The sequence below is a fragment of the Streptopelia decaocto genome (genome assembly GCF_964273445.1).
Source record: "Streptopelia decaocto genome assembly, chromosome: Z".
Taxonomy (NCBI): Eukaryota; Metazoa; Chordata; class Aves; order Columbiformes; family Columbidae; genus Streptopelia; species Streptopelia decaocto.
Genome location: NC_138657.1, coordinates 1,529,043 through 1,547,012, shown reverse-complemented (window position 1 = coordinate 1,547,012; position 17,970 = coordinate 1,529,043). Strand labels below are relative to the sequence as shown.

Below are 17,970 nucleotides of genomic sequence, written 5' to 3'. Positions count from 1 at the left end.
CTGAGGCGGCGCCAGCTCGTTCCCCAGCCCGCCCTCCACCACACTCCCCCGCCCGGGAGCGAAGCCGCCCCTGCCCGCCCCGCGCCGAGGCGCGAAGCCGCCCAGGAGCGGCCCCGTCACCGCCCAGGAAGCCTCGGAACTGCGCAACACCCGAGGCGGCTGCAGGAACGCGGGGCTGCGCGGCGGGTCCCAGCGGGCCCTGCCGAGACCCGTCCCGCTCGGCGCCGCACGGTGAGGGGAGGGGAGGCGAAGGGCAGCCCCGCCGGGGACACTTACCCGGCCGGGCTCCCCCCCGGGCTCCGCGCCGAACGGCCCCGGCGACCGCGGAGCGTCAGTGACAACGGCCCGGAACGGCCGCGCCGACACATCCGGGGGCGGGGCGGGGGGAAGGCGGGAACGCGCCGGGGGTCGCCGCGCGGCCCAGGGGGAAGCGGCTCCTTCCGCCTCCCTCATGGCGTGTGTACGTGAGAGCGGGCGGCGGTTCGATTCCCCGCAGCTCCCGCCCGGGACCCGCGGAAGGGAAGCGGCTTTCCCTCACGGGGAGTCCCCCCGTAGCCGCTGAGGGGCCGGGACGGCGCAGCCGGGGGGCTCGGTCCTTCAGGCCGGGGTTGGGGGGGTCTCTGTCCCACCCCGTTGCCGCGGGACAGTGACGGGTGACAACGTGAGGTGACAACGTGAGGTGACACGGGGAGTGAGGGGGGATCGTTCTTCCCGGTGTGTTTTCCCTTTTTATCGCGAAAACAAGCAGGAACCACTATTAACTTCACTCAGGCACCTCGCGATGTGTGTTTTATATGTTAATGTTTCCGTTTTGTTTGTGGTTTCCTTCCTTTTTTTTTTATTTTTAACAGATGGCTAGTCACGGCCGCAAGCGGATAATCCAATTAACTGGATTTAAAAAACAAGAGAAAAAGGCGCTGCTCAAATGCCTGTTGAAACTGGACTGTGTTTTTCTAGATAATAAGGTATTGCTTGCCATATTTAAGTAATAGAACATACATCTCTGTAAGTTTCACTTCATATTTCGGTTGTACTACAAACACACTTTTTGTGTTATGAGAAATCATAGACCATGAAATGCATTTTATATCAGTGTTAGCCCACTAAATCCAGTGTTTGTCTATCATCTCAAGTCCTGAAAAGTCATGTAGTTTCTATGGCAATGTTTTATTGGTTTTTTTTAATGGTAATATTGAATTAAAAGGGAAGTCTCTGGTAGGTTAATCAGGTTAAATTTGATTAAAAAATTTTTTTAAGACTGTGACTGACATTTAGACTCTTTAAATGTTAACAGTTCTAAAGACATCTGCTTTGTTTCAGTCATTTGTGTAGCATTTTTTTCAGATTCCTAATCTCTCTTGAATTCTTCTACTGAACAGATGTTCCTTACTACCTGATGCTTAGCACAGAAAGAAAAAAATGCGAGCCTTAAAATAAAAGGCTGTGTGGTATTTCAGAGTTACGTTTAAATGCCCAAGGAGGTTAAACTGTTTCCAGTGACACAAGCATATATCGTTTGTTTGGTTTTTAGAAATACAGAAGTTGTACGCATCTTATAGCAAAAAAGCTGTGCAAGAGTGAAAAGTTCTTAGCTGCCTGTGCTGCCGGTGAGTAAAAGGTTTGCTGTAAAATTTCATAGGATCACAATATAAAAATAGACATGACCCTTAAAAGTTTTCTAGTTATATGTTTTCATTTCATCAATGAATTGTATGGCAAACCCTCATTCTTCTTGTTCCATGAACCTTGATTTTTAACATAGTATTAAGTTCTAGTTCTTTTTGGTTTGGAGTTTTTTCGTAAATTGTATTCCTGGTATCTTCCTTTGTTTAGTCTGCATCTGTTCCCAAACAGAAAACCTTGTTATACGTTAGTTAGATCATGAACTCGTACTCAGATGATATGAGTGCTTCAAAACATTTCACTTGAAAAGGGCGCAGAGAGAGTATGGACACCTGTAGTCACCATGGATTTTTAACACCAAATTCACACACAGCGTTCCCTGGTAAAGGTTGCTATCTGCAAATTCCTGTTTATGCGGCAAGAGGACATTCCAGGCTCTTGCCATTCTGGCATAGGGCTCTGGTCTTTCCTATAGCTTTTCTTTTACCTGAGGCCTGATGCTGAAATCTGTCCAGAAGCAACTAAAGTGCTTTTAGAATGACAATCCTGTATTTTAAGATTTCTTTATAGGCAGATTACATGGAAGGATTTTATGATGAGTTTGGAAAATCTTGCGCAGTTAACTAGGTTTCACAATACCAATCTGTTAACTGGTCAAATATGATCTTTATTTCCCTATATCATATTATACCAAAGTGTTAAAGCAATTTTTAGGGTGGATAAACTTAAGAGATAACAGACAGAAGTACCTAAACATGGGATTGGGTTTAAAGACATAAGTAAATTTCTTTATTTCGTATTGGTACTTACATACTGTATTAGAAGGCATTTTCAATCATCTATTGCTGCTAGAATTTAGGGTGGGTGTACATATATGTATATATGTATACATACACAGATAATTCCTTGTACTGATGTAAAATGCTGATTGCTCTCTAGTCAGAAAGGAAATAGAACAAAAGTTTCCATGATGGAAACAAAATGCAGATAGATTTGTGGAACAGCAATTAATCTTAAATGTTATAAACCTTTGAGTTAATATTTTCTTACCTCGCAGGATTTAAAACATCTGGAGATGTTTTCTTGAACTGGGTGGAAATGATATATGTAGTGTCCACATGGCAACCAAAACCCTCTGACGTTTCTATACTTGCAAATCTTCCCCAATATCATCTAGTACTTTTTAATCCTGGAAGAGGTACTATTTTTGTATAATCATTGTTTTTGCCCTTGGTGGCACAGAGAGCATGTTAATTCCTACAGCAGTTTTTTCCCAAGTAAGACTAAAATGTCGTTTTTAAACCCACTTAGAACTCCCTAGAGGTGAAAGGAATACTAAGGAGGATGCCAGTCTTGGACTGCCTAGCTGACAGAAGTTTTGAGGTGGAAACTTTGAAACGAAAGTGATTTTAACATCCAGGTGGTGCATGGCGTACCTTTTCCAGTCGTAAGTCTACTGGTACCTGTGCCGGGTTGTGTGGAAGTACCATCTGTGCTCCTGCACTGAGACGTTTTGCCAGTCAACCCTGCTGTTCTGCGAAACCAATTAGTTTCACACAATTCCAGTCAATTGCTCTTACAGTGTCTTCTGTAGGTAGTGTTTCAATACAGGAGCAGGGTACTAACCACGGCTCTTGACCTGAACCTGTAAGAAGAGAGAGACAGAGAAAAAGGGGAAGATCATTATATACTGTATCAAAAGCATACATGCGGAAGATGAAAGAGGAGAGGCGGAGGAGGTGGAGCCAAGGGATGAGAGAAAAAGATATCAAAAGAAGAAAGGGGAAAGACAAAAGTCTAAAACTGTATCCCCCTAATATTGGTATTCACTACACTCACACTGCAAGTAATGTTAAGAACATAGAAGCAGCTTACTTACTAAAACCTTCCTGCTTCTTTTTAATCATTGGTGGTAAAATATTTATCATGTTTACTGTGTTTTAGTACATTTCTAGAAGTGTCAAATTATATTAAAACAAAGAGTTAAGTAACGTTCTTTGGAAGTCGTAAGGACAAAATCTGCAAAGCCGAAAATTCCAGATTTTTGAGGAGGTAGATAGACAAGTATTTTATCTAGGAAGGGTAAAAAGGTACTTAATCATTAAAAGAAAACAAAACGATCATTTTCAGTGGCATTATGGGATTTCTGATTTTGAAGTGTGAAGAAGAGAACTCTTGTGGTAGGCAGAAGTTTTGTAAATGGTACTTGCAGTTCTGGCTTTTATTTGCACAAGAAAGGTTGAAGTTTATTATATATTAGATCTTCAGCTGATTGCCGTTTGTCTGCACAGAAAATCTTTTGTGGTTGACAGTTCATTTGCTTTTTAGGAAAGTGGATACTAACTAAGGAGTACATAATTAATAGTGCCGAAAGTGGCAGATGGCTTGATGAAACAACGTATGAATGGGGATATGAAATTGAAAAAGACACCCATTATTCACCTCAAATGCAATCTGCACCTAAAAGATGGCGCGAAGAATTGACACTCTCTGGTGCTCCAGGGGCCTTCCACAGATGGAAAGTTGTCCTTCCTGTTAAGGAAGGTGACAAACGAATGGCATCCATTAGAAGGTAGGAGGATATGTCTTAAAGATTAAATAATGAACGATGGTACACTTATTGTGTGGTTGACCACATTTTTGTTCTTCCATCCCACTTAATTTGGTCCTTAACAACCTCCAGCTCTTCAAACTCTGAATCGTTTTCAATAATATACGTCCATATTTTTTATAACCGCTTTTCTTGCTTTCTTTTAGTATACAGTCAAAAATAACACACATTCTCATACGCTTTCATTTTAACTGCTTCCAGAAACTTTATTCATGAGACAAGAAACAGAGGCTTACATTTTTTTAAGAGTAGTTGTTTACTTTATGTGGATGTTATATTTAAATGGTAGCTGAAACATGATACATTATTTCATTTGCGGGGGTGACCTGACCAGCTGTGAACTGTGTCTTAGGGGTCTGGGCCACACTGTGACTGACCTGATGGGTTTTTTTTGTGTCACATCTATGCAACAGCTTCTTGTAGCCCTGAAGAGCTAATTTGTACTGTTCTAGATGTTTCTGGTGTGATGTAGATAGAGATACTTCAGAAGGAAAGAAACAAAAGTATAAAAGAAAACAGAGACAAGGAAAACAGCTGAAGTGCAAGAATTCTAGGACTATTTCCCCAGCTTCCCCATATTCCTACACATTTGGTTGGATTCCATGGTTTAAATACTACATTGAGTCCCAGAGCATATTAAGTAATGTTTGCTTCTGCTGTACCAGTAGCAAACCAGAAGTACCAGAAGCTGCTGCTGTACCAGAAGCAAACATCCCCCGATGCTTTTAGAGCTTTATGTTCATTGCAGGAGTGGGCACTGTCCCAGTTTCTGTTGAAATCCCAGTTATTTAGGAGCGTGGCTCAGGTCTGGGCGTAACACCAACGCACAAACAGGGAAATGCAGTTCGTTGATCATGGTCCAGGGCTGCATGCTGCATCGTGGGATGCCTTCTGTCTGCAGTTCCTAAAGACCAAGTGAGGTGTAGCTGAGGTTGCCATCGTCTGATTTTGACAACCGAAGACATTTTGTATTAGCAGGCTATTTTCTTGTCCGAGTGGAAGAGTTTACTGTGTGCCGTCTTGCAGGAAGATCCTGCTACGCTTGCGAAAAATTCTCTTTCTGTAAAAAAATGCTTATGCAGATCTTTATGATCTGACATACTGCAGATCTTTATGATCTGACATACTGTCTTGCACAACTCTCTGAATGGAAATAACCTTTAACAGGAACTACATCAGCAAGAGAGGTGAACAGGCAGTTTTGTGGAAGGAATCTCTTTTTCCAGATGCTTTCCCATTCACCAACGTGGGAAGCCTTTTACTTAGTCAGAAAACATTGAAAGACAGATATTTTTTGACTTCAGCAAATACTGTCTTCACTCATAAAGGCCACTGTAGCTTTAGGGAAAAATTGATTTTTCTCTAATATTTACAACACTGTGCCTTTTCTCCTCCTTCTATGCTTTTCCTGCCTTTAATGCCTAGCTGTTGGATGGGTAAGTGTGTGAGACCAGCATCATTTTCTTTTTACATACCTGGGTTACGAAAACTAAAACATATATCCAGCATGTCAAGAGACCTTATTTCTTCCACTATTGTTTTGTCTTGTATCTTTTCTGAAAGAGGAATAGTTGCAGCAGTACAAGTCTGGAAATTGCCCTTGGGAAAACTCATACATGTAGTAGTGACTCAAAGACAAAACAGTCTGTTTTCTGTATATGGTGGTGGAGAGCACCAAATGCTGTAAATGACTTCACAATGAAGTCCAAAAATGTATTTGTTTTATGAAAATATTCCACTTTTGGTAAACCACTTAATTTACTGTAAAACTTAATTGAAAGACCATTACCATGTGGGGGACATCGTGCTATAAATTTTAGCTGCTGTCACCACATTTGATCTTTGAAAAAATGCACAGGTAAAGCTCTATCAGATATGTAGATGTACATTGGTTGTAATTAATAATACTACATTGTGAAGGGAAGAATGTCTTGTTAAGTAGGCTTTTTCCTTCTCTGAAGACTATTAAGCACCCTTTTATCCTCGTAGTGAAGGTTCAGCCATGTTTTACATCTAGAACCCTTATTCTTTTGCACTTGCATGCTTGTAGTTTGTGAATGATAATGTAGCTTTAGGCAGTATTAATATAATGCGCTAAATACATATTTCCAAATATGTTTATTTAGAGTTCTTCAAGCTGGAAAGGCAACCATATGTTCATCTCAAAATGCAGAGCACGAAATAACTCATGTATTCATCCATAATAAGATTTGTCATATGCAAGACAAAAAGTGTCTCTCTGAAGCGCGGTACTACCCTCTGCAATATGTGGGAGATTACCTGTTTGGGGTAAGTAAATTAAATAACAAATCTAAAGTAAGATTTTCATTGTCAGCAATTTATGTCAGGCTTACTGTTTACTGTAAACAGTGCAACATTAATAATAGAGGTGAATATGATCAGCCTGAATGTTTTGTAGTTTACTTAAAGGTAATACCACTTTCTGATTCTGGGACTGTTTATTCAAGAGAAGAAAAGGCTTGTTAATGTATATAAATACCTGAAGGTAGGGTGCAATGAAGCCAGGCTGTTTTCAGTGGTGCTTGTGACAGGACAAGAGGCAATGGGCACACACTGAAGCACAGAATGTTCCATCTGAAAGTCAGGAGACACTTTTTCATTACTGTGAGGGTGGTGAAGCACTGGAACAGGCTGCCCAAAGAGGCCGTGGATTCTTGACCCTGGAAGATATTCAGAAGCCACCCAAGCATGGTCCTCGACAACTGTCTCTAGGCGGCCTCTCTTGTGCTGGGGGTTTGGACCAAATATCTGCCCGAGATCCCTTCCAACTTCAACCACTCTGTTATTCTGTAATAGAAAAATTGTCTTTCCAAAAGCAATGTTTTGTTTCAGACCAGAAAAAATAACACCAAGGCAGCATACATTATTTCTTCTTCCTCTTCACGTTCTTCCTTGGCTTCTGCTTTGTGCTACTTGTACTGGAAAAATTAATTAGACATCGGGGGGAGTTCCAGTGTAAATGACCATCTTCTAAACAGTTATTCACAAAATACCAAGAAAAAAAATATTATTTTTCATTTATATTCTCCTTACTTGGTAGGGATTTCAAATGAGTGTATGTATCTGTCTATCTGTGTACCTGTGTATCTGAATATATACGTTTTTCCTGGGTTTGGCACACACCATTAAGCTGTATTGTAATGGTATTTTCAGTCTTCAAGGTCAATGTAATAACTTATTTTGTCAACTGACCTCAATTATTCTACCTTTTTTCCATAACATTATAGATAGACCATGGTAAAATAGTCTGTAAATTATATTGTTAAAATGCAGATTCTTAAAATCAGTTTGCTAGCTGTCCTTCATGGCTGGGAAGAACGGGTGGTTGCAATGTGAATTTTGTAAGGAGACTTTATAGTAGACAGAGGAAATTCACTCAGACTGTTTCTGTGCTAGAAATCTAGTGTAAGCTCATCTCCTGTATTTGCTTTTCAATCAACACCCTGAGCCTGGTGCTGCAAGAGTTATAATTTCTTAAAATAGTTGTGTGAGCTGCTATCTGAGCATACCTTTAACTCTCCATTACTGTAGAATGATCATTCCGTACTTGTAGAAAAAATATAAATGAAATGAATTTAAAGTGAAGGATTCCATGAGCAGCCAGCATCTCTATGAGAACAGGTTACATGACAAGAAGAGTTCTTAAGAATGTCTCACATACCCACAGTTTACACACTAATGCTTCTCCATTTTCAGAACTCTCATCCGTGGAGTCAGAAGGGGTGTAATTGCCTGTGTTTCGGAAAATGCACGTGGTGCTCACCTGTGCAAAGACTAGATTCAGCTTTCTCTTTCCATTCATGACAAAGCTGCTTTCTCTTTTACTAGTCAAAAGTGTTAAATTCTTGGGAATGCAAGCGCTGTGTTTCTTTAGTTGGTAGAAGAGGATTCTCCGAAGTTCCTTTCTTCTGCCAACCGAGCCAGAACATGACACAGTGCGTCATTGATCCACTAAGGCATGGATGGACCTTATTTGAACAGAGAAGCCACACTAGAAGTCATCATTCCTGAGAGATGGATTTTTTTCATTGGAATGGCTTAGCCAGATGAAGCATGCAGGGCAGTATCAAATGGTTCAGAGTGTTAGGTTTACAGTTCAGCTCCAAAATTGCATCAGTTAAATTTACAGTGATGCAAAAGATATGGCAGAGTAAGAAAAGCAGCTCGTTTCTCTTTAATCTTTCCATCTGAACTGTGAGGGCATGTGTCAATGTCTAGTGAATTTTCTTGTATGTGGAGAATTCACCAGAACTAGAACTTTCTCTTAACTGTTTCCCAAGAGAGAGATGCCTCATTTTTCACAGTAGTTTGCTTACCAAGTGTGATATTAACTCAGAGACACTACTCAGAACTTCCTAGCATTTTGACCTGGGACTACTTAAATGTCTCAGAAGACTTGGTCTGCTGCTTCCAAGGACTGTGGGATGATTTTACCTAACTGAAAATACTACCTTTGCAAGCAAGTAGGAGCCAAAACCGTGTTTATTACTAAGAATTTGAAAATTTGGATTCTTCAGTTCAAAGCATATACTACGGTCTTCCTGTTTTAATGAGCAGTAAATCTGTTACAAAAGGGTGAGAAGAGAGTTGAAAGGTTGTAATGTTTACACCCTGAATAAAACATGTATCAACATGGGATCTCAGTCTAGTGCTTACTCCCGTAATGAAACTTGTTCAGGGAAACTGTTCTCTGTTACACCTTTCAGCTAAGATAGACATTTACATTTAATAGAGGAACGAGTGTCAAGTTTTTATGGCTACTTCACCTTTTATTGATCTCTGTAAGAGTAAAGTGTTTCTCGCTGTACACCCTGAATTCCTCCCAGGTGTGATAACAGGTTTCCATCTTAACCAGTCTATTAAATTGCACGTATCTTTTTTCTTAGATTTCATTAAAGTAACTCACCTCAGAGGCCACGAGAGCATTAGCTTTCTATTTAAATGCATCTAAAGAACTCAGAAAACTGCCAAGACTTCTAGTCTCTTAAAAGGAAAAGAATAAAACATAGGCAATCAAATCACAACACTTGTCTAAATGTATTAGGCTTTATCAAAGAATGTTATGGACATGCTCTTTTCTCTCCCTCCCAGAAATACTTGGCACATAATTCATTAGAATGTTCCAACTTTGTGAATTTGTAGTCCTGGTATTTGGCTGCTACTTCTAGCAAAAATAAGCACCCACATATATGTCCAGATGCTGAATTCAGTGAAACAGTATTATATTCATTTTTCCAGTGGAACTGCACTGACATTCGTACTATTCTTCCTGTGATTTTTTTGAACTAAGCCTTTACTTCATCTTTATATTTCAGTATCCTTATAATCTCAAAGTCATAACTCTAGTGTTAAAATATTCTGTGAGATTGTCATTAATGATCCTACAAGATGTCAAGTTTATTGGTTCAAGATATTAAAGCACATGTATTATTTTAGGGAGTTAGTTTCATACTTAAAATTAAGCAGACTTTACATGCTTTATTGGTTGCATGCTGGAATTCATAAAATTTTGCCAAGGTGGTACAGTAAATTCTTTGAATGTAGGTCTTTTTATAAGCACGTTGAAAATAACGTGCAGTACTTAACTCTCTTCTGTAATATGCAACAAACTCAGTACTTATTTAGAAATACAGTTATGCACATGCCAAATGCTTTTTGTTTGAATTATACATTTCAGGGAAAATTGGAAAACAGGTTGTAACATGCAGTGTTTGAAACTTTATCTTGAAAACTTAAAAGTATACACTGTTCATGGCTTGCGTCTTATCATTGCATGTCCTGCTGTGTGTTTTTGCCTAATGTTATTTTCCATATTTTCCATACCTGATTCATCCATCAGATTCAGGTGTTTGAATTAGAAGGCAAGCTACTGCAAGCCTTCCACACCTGCTCCCAATAAAACACGGCCATCAATACTGTGGATAAGAGGAACATTTTACCTGTATCTATGTTCTTACTTCATCATTCTGCAGGAGGAGGCTGGTTTTGTAGTTACATGTGTATTTGCCTAAAACAAAGGTAGTGTTTTATTCTTGGTCTCTACCTTTGATGAAAAACATACACTGAAACTCTTACTGAAATGTGTCTTTCTCATATCCTGAAATAACTTTAAAATCTTTTTTTTGTAGCTATTTTTAATTAACAAAAAATATCTTGTGGCTTTGCTGAGAGTCTTTCAGAATGACTTGGAAACTAGTTTGAGAAACACTTCCTCGTTCTCTCTGCTGAAGAAATAGCTGCAAGCAATAGGTGGACTTAAAGAATAAACTACTTAATAAAAACAGAGAACTATTAGTTTTTAAATTACCAGCTTAGTTCAGATTTCACTATAGTGACCTCTATAAAATGAATGCATGGTCATAGGTAAATTGATGAAGAAATGTCTTAAAAAAAAAATCCTTACTGCATTTTTGACTAATTGAAAAGATGTAGGGTTTGGTTTTAGTTTTTGAAAAATCCAGAGGGAGGATCCATTATGGAAACACAGCTCTTGTTTCAGCCACAGGGATTGGGTCAGAGTTAAAGTCAATTAGGAAAGATAATTATGGGGAAGCTTACAATGATAATTCCTGTGCTGTAGCTTCCTATGACATCAGTGACTTGTTTCCAAACCACCAGCTGTTTATATGGCACATAATGTAGACCTTTGAATGACTAGATAAGCATGTATATGCACACAAAGGTTCACAATGGGATATATAGAAAGACTTGGCACATATAAGCTTCCTTAGAGCATTAGCTTTCAAACTAAAAAAAAGTGGTATTTTTTTTCTCTGCACAGATTGAAGGGCAGAATACTGAAGATATCAAAATGAACCATTTCCTGGCTGCACAAGAAACCGACCCAGTCATGTCTGACGCACAGCTTGCTGAAGTGAAAAGTGCTGTTATAAAACACATGTATTTTGCTGCAGTAAGTAACAATCAGTTAATACTTTCTTAGCATAAAATATAAAATTTATATTATGAAATGTATATTTCATTATAGTACTGAGCTAATAAAGTTGATATTTTATCATCTTTTGAAACAGTAATAATGCCTTTTAACCTGCAGTGTTTAATAATCCCATATTTACTACATCTACCATTAGCTAAAATATAATTTAGTAGTGGTAATTAGTAGGCATGGGTGTGTGAAGACAGGGTGGACTACTTGAAATCTTGGTGGGATATATGAGATAAATACTAGCTGGTATTGTTCAACGAAATGTCACAAATGTGACTTCCCTCTTATCTAGCTGAATTTACACTACCACATTTTTAAAACTAACCGTATCCTGGAGCAACTATTTTGTTGATTCATATAAATGTTTCATATTACAAGTGAAAAATAGAGCTAAATACACTCCTTTGTTTCAATGTTGTCACATATCTAATCCTGATGAATGTGCTACATTAGCAATTAAAAACATTATTTCATATCTAGAAAAAAAATTACTTTGGCTTAGGATATATTGTTGCTGTAAGTTACAGTGATGTAACTGATGGGGTGTAAGTATTTTTGTAGGAGCTTGCTTGTATGCATGAAGCACTGGATGATATTGTAACTGCAAAATCAGGTCCTCTGTGTACTAACATAAAAAAAAGTTAGAACTTTTAAATCCTCAGTGTTTAAACACGAGATTAACAAACAGAAAACTCACGCTGCTTAAATCTATACACCTTCAAATGTTGCGTCTTTTGTTAGAGACCTTTTATCAAGACTATAACCTCCAGACCTTTAAAAAATGAATGTCTTTGACTTCTTGTGTATATTGCACGCAACAAGCGTACTTCCTGTCACATTATCTTTCCTTCAAACTGTTATGTAGTTATGTGCATATGGAGTAATCATAATCCTAAAGACAATCTGCCCTAAAAGACTTTTTTGGTAACACATATTAACAATGTTATAACTCTAGGCCATAACTAATTACAGTAATAATAGTAATATGTTTTTGCACCGACTGCCACATTATAGGTAACTTGCAAGAGGAACCCAAAGTTTGTATTTTGCAAACAGAAATACCAAAAGCAATGTTTTTAATGTGTTTAAGTGGACCAACTCTAGTAAAACTTTCTTTACTTAGCAACCACACATACAAGAAGCAGCGAACAACAGGAAAAATGGGAATAAAAATCGCCCATATTATTTTCCTTCTAGGTCACTAATCCTCTATTTCACAATTTTGCCATCCAAACATTAAAAAGATAAATATAAATAGATCAGTCTTTTGAATGTTTTTCATGAACTATGTTTCACGAAAGTTACTCTTTGGGGGTTTTTATGCAGTATTTATTGAATATGCTTTTTTGTTATCCAGTGTGCAGGTTGACTTTATCCTGTTTTACAGGTTGTGAAGCACACGTTCTCTCAAAAAGACCAGCTGAATAAATGCAATCCAGAGGTAAGGTTTCTCACAAACAGGGCATATTGCATATCTGGAATTTTATGATGAAGTTAGAAAAACTTACTTCCATTGGGAAATTAGCTATCAAAAAAAAAAAAACCCAACATGTTGTCCAAAACTCTAGTAAAATTATTGAAGAGTTAAAGAGCATAATTGGAATACTGTTGAATTTTGTTCATTCTTACAACGCTTCCAGTACTGTCCCGTTTATTGCTAAGAAATTATTTAATCCTGCTGCTTAAGATAACTTTACCTGTTGATTTTAGAAGAAGCAAAGATGCCCTAATGTGATTTAGAGCATCTTAAGTTATTCAAGCACTATATTTCTGCAGTAGCAATAAGGAGAAAGTAAACGCAGCTTTTTGCCATGCTCATGTGTTTTTTGCTAGCAGGGTCAAACTTTAACTAATGGTAGTCTCTCTGTAGAAAGAATAGTTGTTTTTACAGCATAAGCTTTAAACATCATCCTGCAGGTTTCAGAGTGTGCTGAAGCACAGATGGCAAGTAGAATACATTATGTTTTCCAGTCCTGTTTTCATAATTACTTTACCTTTTTTTTTTTTTTTTTTGTACTATTTAGTTAATTTCTCATTTTTATTCCCATTAAGCCAACTATGTGCCGTGAATCAGGTACAAGCCAGCAACAGGTTTTGTTAAGTTTTTATATCTTAAATAAATACTTTAAAATTTTTCCCTTTTCCATCTATAATACTAAGAATAAATCTTTACATAATGTTGAAACATTACATCTTAGTACTTAAAAAGCATTATACATAGTAGCTCTGAGCTACTGCACTTTATATGGTAACTTGTGTTATTTAAAAGTTAAAATGGGAAGCACTTAAAAAATATCTGTTGGCTTCCTCTGTTACGTGGTAGCTGAAGATTTAGTGTCTCCATGAGCTGTGCTACATAAATAGTTACTTGATGTATAAATGATGTCCCAGTCTGTCAAAATGGGCTCTCAGGTTGCACAAAAATCTCTTTTCATCTGATTTGTTTCAATTAACACAATAAAGAAGAGAGAAGAAAAATGTTTTTAAAACATGAGCACTGAAATGCCTTTGTTGTTGTCCAACAGTACCATGATGGGCAAAATGCTGTCTGCGTTTCATTGAAATTTAGCATAATGTTTAGTTTATTGAATTTATGGGAAAAAATATATGTAAGCTGAAATTGTTATTCTGTACTTTTAATAATAATAATACAATTTTTTGTTTAGAAATTTTAAGCATAATTCTAATACTTTTGTTATGCATGACCTACAACTTTATTGCTTTGTGGAATATCCGTTGCTAGCCTTTGTATCCGATATGGGACTTCTATAGGCAATTTAAATATGGCTTTTAAAAGCAGCTCAAATAAACATTTCCAGTAATACTGGTGAAGTAAAATGAAACCTAGAAACTTAATTCAACAGATTAGAACTATATACTGCTTTCAGTCATCTCAGTTTGTGTCTGTGAGGAAGGCTTAACTCAGCTAAGTGTTCTGTTGTCTGTCATCTTCCCTAAAATATTTATTTCTGTTTTGTCAGCTCCTTTTCCCTATTATGCTGTATAAAAACACAACTTATTGTCTGTGTACCTTCATTTTCCATTTTTTTTCTGCTCAAAGTTTTTATGGTTGTACCAGCAGCGCTTCACAAGAAACTGCTAGTTCTCATCAGCTGGAATTTGAGGCAATGCAGCTTTGTGCAGCTTATTGAATATTGAGACACTACAGAAGTTGTCTCACGAACGCAAGTTGTTTGTCACCTCAGTTTTCTATCATCCTTCCTTACTCCTTCCAAATACGGTGAAAACCAATTTTTCACTTCTCTGTTATTGTGAGCGTAATGCAAAATGCCTCATGCTCTCCCAAAACACCCTTTTTTTCCTGTGTACTTTCTAAATAATGCATACACGGCACCGTTTCTTCTAGTACCAGAGTTTTCAAGAGGTAAAACTTAAAATCGGAGCATAAAAATACGGATGCTGGTGCAGTCACCAGATGAGGGCCAGTAGTAATGTGCTTGTACATGCACAATACACTGAGTCGTCTTCACACGTGTTAAATCCAGGTGGCAGAGAAGTTGTTCGTTGACTGCCATTAAATGCTTTATGATGCTCTCTAGATGTGCTGTTTGCATACAATTAACGTTACAGAAGTCTGAATGCAACCATCATTTCCAAAGGAAATAACATAAAGGTTTTATTAATAAATGTATGAAAATTGAAATAAAGGTGAGTTGCAAGTGGCAGATGCCCCAAGACTTGATTAAAAAAAAAAGTCTGAATGAACATTTTTATTAATTGTTAATATAACAACAGGAGACATTAGGAATCTGAGAAATGAAACATTTGCAGAGAAACTAAAGATCTGATGCTAAGGCGAAGCTCATTCCTTGAGTCTTTATCTGTGATTTAAGGATGACTGTAGTTTCTTTCAAAAGTTTTTTGAAGTTTGACCTGAGCTTGTAACGATTTAATTTGTTACTGAAACATTTTTGGAAACTATCTTGCTAATAGCAGTGTTCTCTGCCAACCTCTAAACCATAGTTGGACTCATAGTGTGTATTAATTTAAATTTTAAACTAACCTTAAAACAATTGGTAGGATGTCTTGAGTGGCTTTATCTAATGTACATTAAGAGGCAGGTATTTTTGGCAGATACCGTAAAGTCTACAAGTTGTTAGAGACTGAAGTAATAATAAATTTATGTAAAAGTTCAATTCCCAGCAGTCCAATCAGTGATCATCCTGACTCTGCTTCTCTCAGTTGTGACTCCCTATCCCAGTTTCTTTGAATTTACCAGAGCCTCAGGCTGTGTCATCAAATGAAATAGCTGGATTTCAAAACAGAAGTTACCAGGCAGAGAGAAGTCGTGCTTCAGTTAGCATCGTGTTTGCAACTGGTTTGTGCTTCTTAGCTTTGCCTTGAGCCTGGGCTGGAGGAAAGACGTAAATAGCAGCACAGCCGAGATCTTCAATATCTCTTCTTTCATGTCCTTCAGTGGTGGAAATAAAGATTCGGAGAGCTGAGAGTACAGACAATAACGGGGAAATTGCACGGCAGATACAGCGTTTCATGGAAGCCATTAGATCCTTCTGGGTCCTCTGAAAGCCTGAGAAGTTAAGCGTTTTGCTGTCACGAGTGGCAGAGAATAAGAAGGAAGCCCCATGCAATTAAGATGATCTTCAGAGCTTTAAAATCCATTGGGATCAATACCTGTGCTATCTGTAGCATTAGCTGCATCCCTGACATGCTGTGTGGGAATAGGAGAACCAGGGAGATAAAACAGTTACATGGTTTATGGTTTTATAATGTGTGCTCATAAATGGTGTATTTAATGATTTTACATTTTCCTCTATATTTTTTTTTTAGCTGTTTGGTGGTACTAATTACGTTACTGCTTCAGTCACATGCTGTGGGATGTACTCTGCACTTCTGGAAATATTAGCAATCCTTTGTGTGCCTTTCCAGAATAAATTATAGACAAGTTATTGACTGTGTGAATTGTAATTTGTTTTTTAAAGGGTAGGTGTATGCATCTCTTCTAAGAAGAGAAGCACATTCTAAACCTACTGTCTTTTCAATGAAAGCCCTGTTTAGTAAGAGTAAAGCCCTTTCTAGACGACAGCAGCTTGGGTCAGGCAATAAGTAACATTTCTCGTGTCGTTTGTAATGTAGTTTGTAATCTTCTCCCCGTTTTACTATATCGGCAACATTTTACTTAGAGATTTTCTGGTAGCTGTTGTAAGGTTTTGTTTGTTTGTTTGTTTTTAATTAAGCTATTCATTTATTTATAAATATATTTCATTCCTAGGTTAAAAATACTTACCTGTCCAGACGCGCGTGGCATATACTTGAAGGATTCGTGGAAGAGTATTTATTTGCTGATGTAATCACAGAACTTGCTGCTGGACAGCAGTACTCGACCCCTCCTGTGCAACTTCTTCACTCTCTTCTGGAATATCTCCTATTGGTAAGAGACGAAGACTAAACTATTATAAATATTAAATCAAGGGAATGGGAGTATTATGACCTTTGCTTCTGGCATTGTATTTAGTGGGGTTTTTTAGTGATGTATTCACCTTTCCCTTTGTATCCATCAATGTGTTTGTGTTAAAAAGGAAAGAATTTAATACCTAAGGAATTTCTAAAATTATTTATTTACAAGCCATATGAACATAGTGTTCTAAATATTGTGGAAAAATTAGTGAGGAAAAAATCTGTGACCTCCTAGTGCTTATGGATCTCTGGCCAGCATGTAGCCATTATTATTTTCTCATTTTGTTACAGGGAAATCCTGATGCAGTATTTTATGCTAAAATTCATGACATTTTGTACCTCGTTCTCCAACATGATCCTCCTTGGAAGTCCCCATCTATGTTAAATTATTATTTGGAACTTCTTCAGTGTCCTATCTGTAAGGCAGGCACATGGTCCTTGATAGACATGCTTGTAAGGTAAGAAGATTTAATGACATTTTTAATGCAATAGGTGTTATCTTCATACTCAGGGACAGGGGAGGGGGTTTGGAATTCAATTGTGTCAAAGTCACGTTCTCACCAGAACAAGTAAAGTGTACGTGAAGGTCTTCAATTGTAACTGAGATTCGGACCTTTCACTTTATGTTTCAATAGTGTTAGCTCACAGGCAGAGGGTCTTTTTGGAAAGGAAGAAGTATGTACATTTTCTTGTCCTCCTCCCTCTTTTAAAAATTATTTATTTGATTTGTTTTTCTATGCTTTCTACAGATTAGAATAATCTATGTACTGTTGCAGTGCTGGTGTATATATAAAAATATAGGTACAGACACATATAAAGTAAATTCCAGTCCTATCTTAACAAGCATGAAGCTTCATGTTGTATTTTGATTTTAATCATAAACTTTAATATCTTGTTCAAGAAGTCTTATATCCCATACATCTATATCCTGTATATATATCCATCTATATCCTGGTTATATCCTGTACGTCTATATCCTGTACGTAGTTAGTGATTGTTTTGTAATTTACATCAACAGAGATGAATTCTTCCATTCATTTGGAAGAGAAACTACGTCTTTTTACACCTGTTAAGTTACCTGTAACTAACATCTAAATACTTTGGTACAACCATGATCACAGATATATGAATGTGTAGGATTGTAAGCATGTGTATAGTACTTGAATCACTGTCACTGGACACTTAATAGTTTTTGTTAGGAACATGTCACGTGGAGTGGAAGAGAATTTATCTTTTGGATATTTTATCTCTTAGTACTTACTGTCATAAAGTGAATACCGCAACAGTTGTATACCTGGTGGGGTTGTTTGTGCCTGTTCTTTCTAATACTCAC

General features: G+C 37.7%; 1 protein-coding gene across 10 annotated transcripts in view; it reads left to right on the top strand.

Annotated features, from left to right (window-relative positions):
* Positions 1 to 17,970, top strand: part of SLF1 (SMC5-SMC6 complex localization factor 1) — a 38,075-nt gene continuing 20,105 nt past the window's right edge. For 2 of the 10 annotated variants that reach the window (XR_014186137.1, XM_082074224.1), the window contains exons 1-10: positions 88 to 460; positions 852 to 965; positions 1,532 to 1,607; positions 2,681 to 2,821; positions 3,952 to 4,195; positions 6,361 to 6,523; positions 11,037 to 11,168; positions 12,589 to 12,642; positions 16,453 to 16,611; positions 16,929 to 17,095. Coding sequence is in view for 9 of the 10 variants with exons in the window: in XM_082074224.1 (XP_081930350.1) it covers positions 452 to 460; positions 852 to 965; positions 1,532 to 1,607; positions 2,681 to 2,821; positions 3,952 to 4,195; positions 6,361 to 6,523; positions 11,037 to 11,168; positions 12,589 to 12,642; positions 16,453 to 16,611; positions 16,929 to 17,095 (1,259 nt within the window). In the remaining variant the exon portion in view is untranslated. Of the gene's footprint in view, positions 461 to 488; positions 667 to 851; positions 966 to 1,531; positions 1,608 to 2,680; positions 2,822 to 2,909; positions 3,071 to 3,951; positions 4,196 to 6,360; positions 6,524 to 11,036; positions 11,169 to 12,588; positions 12,643 to 16,452; positions 16,612 to 16,928; positions 17,096 to 17,970 lie in introns of those variants that run through there. The other 8 variants (XM_082074219.1, XM_082074218.1, XM_082074222.1 and 5 more) reach the window with 8 other exon arrangements.